The 11,950-nt window shown below is 51.5% G+C and overlaps 1 protein-coding gene across 2 annotated transcripts in view; it reads right to left on the reverse strand.

Annotated features, from left to right (window-relative positions):
* Nucleotides 1-1,092: 1,092 nt before the first annotated feature.
* Il17ra (interleukin 17 receptor A) overlaps nucleotides 1,093-11,950 on the reverse strand; it is a 21,956-nt gene continuing 11,098 nt past the window's right edge. The window contains exons 5-13 of one of the 2 annotated variants that reach the window (XM_032905775.1): nucleotides 11,492-11,618; nucleotides 9,261-9,308; nucleotides 8,912-9,075; nucleotides 7,468-7,551; nucleotides 7,031-7,115; nucleotides 6,399-6,410; nucleotides 6,078-6,185; nucleotides 4,493-4,534; nucleotides 1,093-3,471 (exon numbers count right to left, since the gene is read on the reverse strand). In XM_032905775.1, coding sequence (XP_032761666.1) covers nucleotides 1,958-3,471; nucleotides 4,493-4,534; nucleotides 6,078-6,185; nucleotides 6,399-6,410; nucleotides 7,031-7,115; nucleotides 7,468-7,551; nucleotides 8,912-9,075; nucleotides 9,261-9,308; nucleotides 11,492-11,618 — 2,184 coding nt within the window. In that variant the 3' untranslated portion in view covers nucleotides 1,093-1,957. Of the gene's footprint in view, nucleotides 3,513-4,492; nucleotides 4,535-6,077; nucleotides 6,186-6,398; nucleotides 6,411-6,888; nucleotides 6,902-7,030; nucleotides 7,116-7,467; nucleotides 7,552-8,911; nucleotides 9,076-9,260; nucleotides 9,309-11,491; nucleotides 11,619-11,950 lie in introns of both variants that reach the window. The other variant, XM_032905776.1, reaches the window with a different exon arrangement.

Genomic DNA, 11,950 nt, shown 5'->3' on the forward strand with positions numbered 1-11,950 from the left:
GAGAAAGCAGACCGGGTGCTACCTGGGGCTGAGGAGGTAGGGGGAGGACTAAGGAGCACTGAGTTTCTTTTTGAGGTACTGAAGTGATCTAAAGCTGACTACACTGGTTGTCACTGAACTCTGAATACGCCAAGCCACTCAGCTGCAGAGCGACAATTGTGAACTGTACAACGAGAGGATGTCTCTAAAAGATCTCAGAAGACCCAGTGAGGGCAGAACTCTGCACTGATACTGTCGGTCTAATGGCAGAAGCTAGAAGCTGAGGGTTGTGAGCTCCCAGTGAAGTTGGACACTGGGGAGCAGCTCTGTGCTGATGTCGGACTCATTTGAAGCTGGGAGAGCTTATGTTTAAGTTCATATTTGAAGCTGGGGCGGGGGATGTCATAGGCTTGACTGGGATCTAGACCCAGAGACGCTCGCTGCCCGAATCTCTAAAAGGAGCCAGGACTAGAAAAGGCTGATGGGTGGCAGCGGCTTTCTCTCCCACTTGGCCCTTGGCAGCTGCGGGGTTGAATGCAGGCCACACGCTGTCTGAGACTAGGAACCTCAGGGCTTGCCAATGCTAAACAAGATTTGTCTGTGACGACTCAGAGTGGGAACTTCTTGACTATGGTCAGAGGTGATTCAGTAACAACTCTGAATTCTTACCAAAACAGTAACTTTATTACATCTTCATTACAGCACACACACAGTCACTGCATTCGCGTTTCCAACAGCATTTCATGGTCCTTTTCTCACTGCAGTCGAGACAATTGGAAGTGGGTAGCCAGGGCATGCAGACCTGTGCGTTCTCCAGAACCTGTGCTGCAAGGCTGCTGTCTGCTCCAAGAGGGCGCCCAGGAGCTACCTTAAACCATGGCTCCTCATAACAGAGTTACACAGTGATACTTCCCTCTGACCTGGGAGAGCCTACCATGTTCTCCACCTTTCTTTTTTTTCTTTTTTTTTTTCCTTTAAATTTTTATTTATCTAATGTATATTACAGATGGTTGTGAGCCACCATGTGGTTGCTGGGATTTGAACTCAGAACCTCTGGAAGAGCAATCAGTGCTCTTAACCACTGAGCCATCTCTCCATCTCCAGCCCGTTCTCCACCTTTCTTTATTCCATCACTGTACCCTGAGGTAGAGCCGAGGGATCTTAGACTCCCAAGCTGCTGGGATCTGGTGCCTGCAGCCCACGAAGAATCACATGCCTCAGCTCTCCCACGGACTGGCAGCCAGCACTTGAGCACAGGATTTCACACGCCTCTTCCTGCTTCTCAAGTTTGCATCACCCGTTTCTATACTGACTCTTTCTAAAAAACCGATCTGAGAAGACTTCTGGGGAACTCTGGCATAGTTTGCTCCCCCACAGGGCAGCAGATCCACTTATGAAAGCAGTCCCCAGCTGCTCCCACCCTAGCACACAGCTCACTCTGGCTCCTTGATACCCAAGCCGAAGGCTGCTCCCCCAGGAATGCAGCTCCCCTCCTGCCCAGACCCCGATCCCCGCCCCCCCTTCTGCGGCCAGGGGAGGGGCCCTCTGTTCATTCTGGCTAATTTCACATCTTTACTGAATGTTAAGCTTCTTAGTGGCCAAGACTGTGTCATGTAACTTGTTTTTGAATTCCAAATGCCTGACTAGTAGGTACAGAATAAATGTTCAAGGAGTGAGCGCCACACTTGGCTGTTGGTTCTGGGAGCGGGCTGTGGACTCTTGTGCAATGATGACCAGACGTTCCGTCCATATCAGGTACAGGGGAGCGTTTAGGGACCAGAACCAAGATGTCTGCATTTATTTCTCTGAGACCTTGCTATGTTTTCATACTGGCCCTGAACCCCTGTGTTCAGGAGACCATCAAGTCCCAGCCCCCACGTGCTGGGACTTCAGGCATCCAATACTATGTCAGACGCAGATGCCCGTGTCTCCAAGCTGGGCACTTCCCCCACACACGCACAGTACAGCAGACATCCTCTTAAGTAGCAGGATTAGGAGGCCCAGGAGGGAGGCTGCTCTTCTGCTCCTGGCCTCTGTTGTCCCAGCCAGGGTTCTTCTCAAGCTCCAAGAAGAAAAGCCGCCTCTGGAGACTCCTCAGGCTCCGCAGTTCCTCCGGAGAGAGAGACTCAACGGACTGACCCAGTTCTAGCTCTTCCTCCTCTGTGAGCCAGTCGGGGGGCTGCGGGGAGCTTCTGGAGATGTAGCCCTGGTCTGACTGCACTGACTGCCGCTGCTCCTCCTCAGAGGGCATGCAGTCCTTGAGGACCACCTCAGGCCTCTGCCAGCCCTCCTGGGCCTGTGCGCTCAGACTGTGCTGCAGCACCGAGAGCATCAGGCTTTCTAGCTGCTCTCTTGCATCGCCTGGGAGGTGGTCAGGTGACATCATTGGAGTGCTACAGAGAGGCGAGTCATCTGAGTCCACGGGGAGGCAAAGGATGCTGTTCCTCCGGACCCCAAGCAGCGGGCAAGCCTCGCCGTCCTCGGCAATGGCCAGCTGGGTAGCTGCTCCGGTGCCATCTAGAAGACGGACAGGCTCCACCACATGAGCTGCAGGGACCTGTTCTGTTGGCAGCACCAAGGTGTGGAGGGTCTGCGCCATTGGCGGTCTTTGTGGCCACAGCTGAGGCTCCAGCTTTGCCACTCGGCTTTCTTCCTCCCCGGCACAGACATCTACCACAAGGCAGCCTTCCGAAGGCAGCTCCCGCACCAGGGGCTGCTGTTTGACGATTCTTCCCCCTGGTGGCAGCAGTGGGTCTTCAAACACTTCCTCATCCAGGGATGGAAGGTCTTGGTCACCTGCTAAGCAGAGGTTCTCTCGCTCAAACCAGTCGGGGTACCGGGTTTGCCACTCCTGGAACCTAACCACAGCCTCCTTGAGCTGCCGGCCACTAGGGCTCTGCAGGTAATTTTCCCCTGTGAGCTCTTTGACATGGTGCATCCGGCCAGGTTCAAACATCTCCAGGTCCTGGATCCGGAAGTAAACCTCCTCAAATTTGTCCATAAGTGGGTACCTGGAGGTGATGTTGAAGAGGTCGGGGACATCCCTCTCGTTACAGATGCCACTGAAGTAGCAAACAATGTAGGTGCCGAAGCAGGCTGGCCTCTTGAAGTCTGGTAGAATCATGTTCATGGCTGCTGTGAAAAGGTCCCCAGCAGGCTTCCAGTGGTCACACCGTAGCTGGACAGCAGGCTCCGCCCAACCCAAGATGGCTTTCCACTTAGCTCGGGTCCCTCGGGAGCACAGGACGATGATCTTGGAACCGCTCTCCTCCATTTCCTGCTTCTGCCGGCTCACCCAAGTCATGACCCCCATCTCAGAGATGGTCTGCTCTTCCAGCAGGTCAAGGGCTACTTCGGTACTACAGGCAGTGATCAGGAACTGGGCGAACTTTAGGACCACGTCCACATAGAGGGGGTGGTCAGCCGAGTAGACGATCCAGACCTTCCTGGGCTGCAGGGGTGGGGGAGTCAGGTCTGTTGTTGGCAAGATGCCTGTAAGGGACAGAGATATGTGCTGATCCTCATGCCCATGACTGGACCTGGGCGTCGCCTCTAGAGTAGCAGTTCTCAACCCTTCAGGGTTTGAACGACCCTTTCATAGGATCATGTATCAGATGTTATGAATTTGTGTATTTATGTCATGAATAACAGTAAAACAGCTACATAACAGTAGCAAAATTATAAAGTAGCAACAAACACAGTTTTACCGCCAGGTCACCACACCGTGAGGAACTGTGTTAAGGGTAGCAGCATTAGGAAGGTTGAGAAGCGCTGCTCTAGAGTCAGCCTATGAGCGACCTGAAGTGAAGGCAGAGTCTGGCTTTCTGTCTTCAGCAAACAGCCTTCTGGCAGGTCAGATGCTGCTGCACTGCCTTGTGACGTGTGAAAAAGCTCTGAGGGCCCTGTGTGAGAAGGAACCAATCTCTCTCCCTCCTTCGCCACCGCCACTTTCCTCCACATAGCACCAGCTGGTCATTGGCTGATCTTTTCATCATTTTAAATAAAAAAGGGGTAAAAAGGCAGACATAGTGGTGCACCCCTTTAATCCCAGCACTTAGGAGGCAGAGGCAGGAGGATCTCTATGCCTGATCTACACAGAATGTTGCAGGCCAGCCAAGGCTGCATAGTGAGACCCCCGAAATCAAAATAAGTAAGAATTAAAGGTACAATGCCCACAGAAGAGAAACACCCATCACGAAGGGCTCTCTCTGAAAAATGTCCACCTTCTCTTCTTTGTCTAAGCAATTACTACAGGAACTCCAAGCCCTGTGTTTGGGGCATCCCAAGCCCTCTCTGCATGAGGTGGAGACTTGTGTCCTAAGGAGGGGTGGGGCCTCTGAAAGGACTCAGGAGTGCGAGGAGAGACACCACAGACCCGTCTCCCCGGGAGCCAGCAGGCCTCAGAAAGCAGGGACTCAGGAGTGCGAGGAGAGGACAGACACCACAGACCCGTCTCCCCGGGAGCCAGCAGGCTTCAGAAAGAGGCAGAGCCCACAGAGCACGTGCTACTGACCACTGACTTTGGAGTCATCTCCATGCTTCTCTTGATCAGCACCTGCAAGGAAAAGAAATCTACTGAGTGGCTTATCCCAAAGAGAAACAAGGACCGACTGGCTCACAGGTGTCTGACGGAAGGATGCTAACGACACAGGTGGACAGGGGAGCAGCCCCCAGCTGGTGACCACTAGACATTTCTGGGCCTCCGCAGAGACCGAGTCATGAGCCCTGGGTCGGCTGCTCCAGTAAGCTGGGTGACCAGGGACGAACGCCTCTGACACGGCATTGCTCCGAGGAGTGAGGCTGTGCAGGGACAGTCTCAGGATTACGTGAGAGGTGCTGGGCCCTTCAGTCAGCTGGAGTCTGGATTATTCTGTGGCACTTGCCAAGCTGGGAGCCATGGACCTGAGCTGGGGTGGACTCCCTGGCCCCCTCCTGAAGTTCGGCTACTGAAGCCTCTGTGGGCAGACCCACTGGAGGGAAGAGAGGTCCACGCAGGAAGCAGACATCTTACAACACTACCTGACAGAAGCAGCCCCGTGGCCCTTTCGACATTTCCTCCCGGTGTCCTTGAGGTAAAGAAGAGGAACTACACTCTTAAGTAATTGTTCTCCTTGGACATGTGACCAGGAGGATTATTTCTCTGTGGTCCAGGGAGGGAAACCAGGGCCTTGAGCACATTGGGCAAGCGCTCTGCCTGAGTTGCATCTCAGTTCCTAAAGAAGAATCTTGATTTCACTCCTTGTTCTGTGGACCTTTGCACAGAACTATTGAAGATACTCTAACAGTCGTGAATGAGTTTTCTCCTTTTCTCTTCCCTGTGGTGGGGGCACTGTAGTAGAAAAACTTAAGAGCAGCTAGGACATGGCTCACCATCAGAATGAGCTGTCATGTGACCCTCCCCTGAATCTGTGGACCCCACAATTCAAGATAAACATCAGCGAGGGTAGAGCAGGTTTCCCAGACAGACAGCCAGAGATACATTCTAGCACAGGACAGGGAAAGCCAAGTCAATGCGCCTTCTCCCTGCTAACACTCGGCCAGTGGAAGAGGGCGCAGGGAACGGACACTTACTCTGGCTCCTGGAGGCCTTAGAATCCTATTCTATGGAGAAGGAAATGGAATCTAAGATTAAGTCTCCTGTGACTGCAAAGCTGGTGAAGAATGAGGGGCTTCGCTTGTGAGTTCAGGGTCAGGACCCTGAGCCTTTTCAGCCAAACCCTGCTGTCCTCAGATTTGGCTCTGACCTGAGGCAAAGGCTGGAGACTTGGGGATGGAAGTGTGCAGGTTGTTGTTTAACTGACCATGGCTGATGCAGGGAAATCCCACACTAGCTCCTACCAACCTGCTGACTTTAGAAATACTAACTTTAGCAAAAAATGTCACTGTAGTGACCAGTCTTGAGCAAACACCATGTGCCTGGTTCTCAGGAAAGAATTCTCGTTCATTACTTCCTCTAATCCTCACCGCAGCCTTATGATGTGCATATCATTGGGAACTGCCATTTTGCCAGAGAGGCCTGAGACTCCGAAAAGTCCCCCATGGAGCTAGCCTTCAATCCAGGGAAAAGGCTGGAACAGGAAGGACAGTGTACTCCTTACCAGAAAGCCTCCAGGTCATGCAGATAATCAGCAGGATGACAGAGCCCACCAGCAGGATGGCGATGAGGGTGATGAGGCCATACACCCAGAGGGGAATATAGTCTGCGGCTAACAGAGCAAAGTGAGTCTGTGCAGGGAGCCCACCCCCACCCCACCCTCACCCCCAGCCCAGGCTCTGTCAGCTATGGCCAGTACCAGGCTACCCTGATGATTTCACCCCTTGGTTAGCTGTGGGTACAGCATGCCTTCTGGACTGGCCAGGGATCAGCTGGGAGCTCACGTGGTCCCTTGGGAATGACCTTGGCTGAAGGAAGGACTTACCTGTTATGGAAACTGTAATAGAACAAAAGGAAACGGAGACAGGGTTAGTCTCAATGATTAGCAACATCTCAGCCAGTCACAAATGCCCACTAACGGCCTTAACCTATCAGCTGTCCACTGAGGACCTTCACCCATCAGACACCAGTGACACCCTTAACTCCGCAGACAGGCATAGCTACACTTGTGTATCCTTCTCCATGGAGCCCCTGCAGCCGAAGCTCTAAGCTCCACTCTTCCCATGGGGGCCAGGGTTACTTCCACCACAGTGTCACACTGGCCCATGGTTATGGCTTTAGTATGTGAACATGGGCAAATTAATATCCGTGCCTCAGTTTTCCCATATTTGACCTTGGCATGCTAAAGCCATGGTACATAGTCCTAACTCTTCGAGTCCTATCTCATTTTTTGGCCAAGGAAACTGAGTTGATGAAAGGGTTAAGTCCTCTTGCCCACAGGTGCAGAGCTAGTGAAAGGCCTTGAGGAGGCTGACCCAGGGATGTCATCTGCACTCCACTGTGGGTACCAGCAGCTCTAAGCTAAACCTTCCTCTCCCCACGGTCAGGACTCCTCTCCAGGGGACAGCCTCTCACCCCCCCCGCCCCCCACTCCAAGGACAAGTCTTCCTCTCCTACCTGGGGTCTCTGAGATGACTGGGCAGGGCACAGTCACAGCGTGTCTCAAGCAGTCATTTTGGCAGCTGTTGAAGAAGGGCTGGACCTGGGGGAGCAGAGGGAGACGAAGATGTCAACCTATTCCCTCACAGCAAGAGAATCGACTGTGAGTAACAGGCCCTGCTGGCCAGGCCCCGATCTCCACGTAATTACTGAACAGCACGTGGTGCTGTAACCTACCTGCTTGGCAGGCCAAGGTAGTGGTCTCAGGCCTGCCTGGGAGATACACAAGACTCATCTCAAACGGTCTACCCTCCTTGTTACCATACAAAAGGGTAAAGCCCTGCCAGGCTGGGTGAAAGGCAGAACGGTGTTGTGAGCCAGAGCTCCTACCCACTGCCTGCCTCCTCCCTCTGAGAAAAGCTGCCTGCACGCGCTCTCCTCCGCTCCCGACTCACCTGCACGAGGTGGTGGCAGCACCAGCCAGACTTGCTCAGAGTGAATGTGACATTGGATCGCTGGTGGAATTCCTCCTGTCCGGGCTGGAGAGAGGGACGGAAGAAGCTTGTTGGGTAAGACTCTGGTGTTGTCTGCCAGGAAAGTGACTGTGGACCTGTGCCCCGACCCCATAAATGCCAGAGGGAGAAATGCTTTCCTGATTTCTAGTCCAGAAAAATTGGTATTTCTGCAGAGTGACTAGCCCGTGACGAGCTTAGAAGCACATTAGTAATGGGCACTTCTGACAGGACCTGGACAGGCCCTGTTTGCTCTGGCTGCTGGGCCTGGGGCTCCAACCTATGTATATGCAGCAGGGGTACAGGGGGCACCCACCCTGCTCTCACCCGGCCTCATCTATTTTCCTTAAGTAAATGCCCTCATTTATTTTTAAATTTCAAAATAATTTGAGAAAGTAGAATAAATATAGCCAAATAAAAAGAGACTAGGCAAGACTGTGGAGGGACCACGGGCTGGATGGGTGTGGAGAAGGTGGGTGGGACAGTGGGCTGGGTGATATCAGCTTTACCAGCTGAGGAGTCAGTATTAGAGGAAGTGACCTCAAACAGGTAACTACCAGGAAAACATAGAAAGTAGCAAAACAGGTAACAGGAAAACAAAAAGTAACAAAACTTAGCTGGGCACACATCCTTAATTCCAACACTCAGGAGGCAGAGGCAGGTGGATTCCTTTGAGTTCAAGGACAGCCTGGTTTGCAGAGGGAGTTCTAAGACAGCCAGGTCTATACAGAGAAACTCTGCCTCAGAAAAAAAAAGGACCAGAACTTGCCATTCTAATTATTCTTGCCACTTAAACCCTCCTCCTACCCCGATAATTAGTTCCCTTGATTTCAAGTTTAGGGCAGGATTTGCTCAAGGCCTTCAAACTTTTAAGTTTAATTTATGTTATTTAAGTATTGTAAGACTTTATATTACATCTCTATTGAATGCAAGTCAACCGAGTTTATTAAGCCAAATCCCCACTAGACTGATGGGATAAAATAAAACTTTAGTTAACAACTATTCCCTTATGGATAGCTTCAGTCTACTCCTCCCTTCTGGGAGGCTGCAGGGAGAAGGCTCTGAAGAGACTTGGTTTTTCCTACTTCTTTCAGTTTGCAATTTAAATGAACTTCACTTTGAGATGTCATAAGCAGAGGACTTAGACTGTATATTTATATTCACAGTCTGATGCTTCCTCAACCGTTTACCTATGTTCATGAACTACTGTCCTCAGCAAACTGAAACGACACCAGAGCCCTCGACTTCCTGACTGGGAAAGGTAGCTGCCAAGTGCACCTGAGCCCAGGCCGGGCTCTAACAACAGGGTGACCTAGGGCCCGTATGGAGGGAGGTTAGGGTTTGAGAGGTATTTTGACCTATGGCTGAGGGGTAAGCACACAGGTACCGCAGATATCTGTTTAATGTCTTCAAAGCAGCTCTGGTTCTCTGAGCCCGAAAAACTTTCCAGCAGGATCTGGTAGGGGGTGGATTCATTCCACAGGGTGAAGTCCACTCGAAGATGCTGGGTGTCCAAGGTCTCCACTGTGATGTTGGGGTTCCAAAGGCTGCCTGCCAAGGGCACAGCACAGGTTGGAAGTGAGGCGGGTGCGTGTCCCCATGGGCACGTGTGTCATATGGGCCAGTACACAAGTGCACACATACCCAGTTTTATTCACTATGTACAAGTCCATGTGTACACACACCCACTTTTACTAAGTGCATGTTAATGTGCCCAGGTCAAGCCAGCCACTTACCTGAGCTCACACACGGTGTAGTCATCTTCATCTCGGCGTTCTCGCAGTCTGCCAACCCCGGTAAAAGAGAAATTGGTAAGTCTCTGCCTTTAGGGAGATGGTTCTTACAGATTTGAGTGGTTTTGTCTGAGACAGGGTCACTCTACATATCCCTGACTGTCCTGGAACTCACAATAGAGAGGCTGGCCTCAAACTCACAAAGATCCACCTGCCTCTGCTTCTCAAGCCATCACACCCAGCCTGTTCTTCCAGAGTTTTGACTGAGGGGTGGGGGGACCTATTATGTATCTGTTCAAAGACACAATCTTCATGCCCTGTTCCAGGCCTAGTCAGCTGCCCCTGGCCAGCGATCCCATCAAATTGGGGCAATCTGGCTGGGAGTCACGCCCTCCTGACTCAACCATATTCCTCCTCCCGAGTTCAGAATGCTTCACATTCACATAAAATTTTCATATGAGAGAGAGAGAGAGAGAGAGAGGGAGAGAGAGAGAGAGAATATGAATATGAATGAGGAGTCACTGTTGTTATCTTTAACAAGAGTAGCCCCTGCCTTGCCTTTTACACTTCAGAAGCCCATCTGCCCAGCACTGAATCCTCTCTGACTCTCCACTCATTACTAGGCTCTCACTCAGGAGCTCCAGGGCAGCATTTATTTACTCATTCATTGTTTTCGTTTCCTTCTTCCTGTAGAACTGAGGATCAAACCCAGTCAGGCACCTTGCATTGAGCACTTGGAATCAGTGTTTCTAACAAGTTCCCAGGGGCAGGGGAGGGAGGGCAGCAGTTCTTTAACAAGTATTTATTGAGCCCTCCTGTGCGTGATGTCCCGGGCCCTGCACATACAGTGGAAACCACCACTTTCTGCACATTAACTCTACAGGGAGCTGCAGGATGTCTGAGCACACAGTGAACCCTGAGATTGTATTTACTGAGATAAACCGATTCTGGTTGTAGCGTGGCTCAGCCCTTAGCACACACCTTTAATCCTTTAACCTCAAACAATGAAGGTAAAGTTGGTTTGTAGAAGGAAGCACTCATGTTTTAAAGTGATGTCTAATTGAGTGACAGACAGAGAGACGAATCAGAGAGATTTGACAGACTAGGATACACCTAACTTTCACAAGAAGAGAGAGAGAGATAAGGGAAGCTACTTAACAGAGTAGTGGGGGGGGGTGCAGTTCTATCGGGACAGTGGCACAGGGACAGGCTGCAGAGATAATAAGCAACACACAGGTGAAGCCTGGAGCTCAGAGCAGATTGCCAGAGTTAGTTTGAGGCCAAGCAAAGCAAAAAGAGGTTGAGAGCGAAGCCAGACCAAATCAGTCAGCTTAGAGCGGAGTTTGCACCAGAACAGCTGAGTTGACCGGCCAGTCAGAGGTCAGAGAGCGCGAGTGTGAGATTCTTAAGTAGAAAGTCTCAGAGGCAGAAAACATCCTAGGCCTAGATTAGAAGGTACGGAGGCTAGAAGCTTCCAGGTTAGCAGACAGAAGTGGTAATTATTTCAGGCGAATAAAAGATACTTTTACAGAGAGAAAACAGCAAGAGCAAACTGATGGCATCTGGTATCATGTCAGCGTAAGGATATGTGGGAAGGGAGCAGGTGAGCACACGCGTGTGTACTCACTCGAGTGTGCGCTTCAGGTGAGGAGTCCCTGCCATCTTTAACAAGCATTTCTTGGGCTGGGATGTGGTTAACTTCCCAGTGTGTGTGCCTAGGGTCCACAGCCACCAATAAAACAAAAAACGAATTTTCCTGACCGCCACAATGAGTGTAATGAGAAATGACGTCAGTGATAGCCAAGGTTCTGGGAAAGGCAGAGACAGAGGGACCGGAGCTGATGGTCCCTAAGTGAGATGGCGATCACAGACAGCATGGACTGCTGGGGAGAGTAGGATGTGTAGGGTGGGTGCTAGTCAAAGGCAGGTGGGAGGCAGGGGAAGTGAGCAAACTGAGGGAACCTGTCCAGGCTGAGTGCACAGGCCACCGCCCTTCAGGGATCTGGCATTTTCTGGGATGGAAACTACTTTTCAGCACAGAGGAAGGGACTCTAGTTGCCAACACAGTCAGGGGTCTCTCCAGAGAACAGGGGACAAACTGCCTTCAGGACATACGGGCTTTGGCCTCAGCTGGAGGCACCCAGGCTCTGGATTTGCAGCCTCTGCTGTCTGAGCCTCCTGCTGCCTTCTTCACCCAGAGCCCGGCACCGAGTGGATGCTTAGAAGGCACTTACCAGGCACTAAGATGGTCTCGGACTTGTGGTTTGGGTCCCCATCAGGGATGGGCTTGGGCAGGTGGTGAACAGTCACCTCATACTCCTGGCCAGGATCTACCACGAAGTGACTGAAGGAGAACCGCCACTGAGGAAGAGAGGTGATGGGATGGGTCATGCAATGCTTTCATCCATTGTGTCCAAAGTTCCAAGGTCACACTTCCCCATAATCAGCCAACAAGCAAACAAACAAAAGGATAAAACGATAACCACAGAACCTCACATTGGAGGCATGCTATCTTTGTCTTTATGTCTGTTTAAAAATTCTATCAGTACATGGTCATGCCATTCACATGCATGCATGCATGCATGTGCGCACACACACACACACACACACACACACACACACACACACACACACACACAGAGGCCCGTGAGAGTGAACCAGCCTTGTAGAGTGCCTTGGGCAAGTGGAAGGAA

This window comes from Rattus rattus, chromosome 6 (genome assembly GCF_011064425.1).
Source record: "Rattus rattus isolate New Zealand chromosome 6, Rrattus_CSIRO_v1, whole genome shotgun sequence".
In the NCBI taxonomy this organism is placed as follows: domain Eukaryota; kingdom Metazoa; phylum Chordata; class Mammalia; order Rodentia; family Muridae; genus Rattus; species Rattus rattus.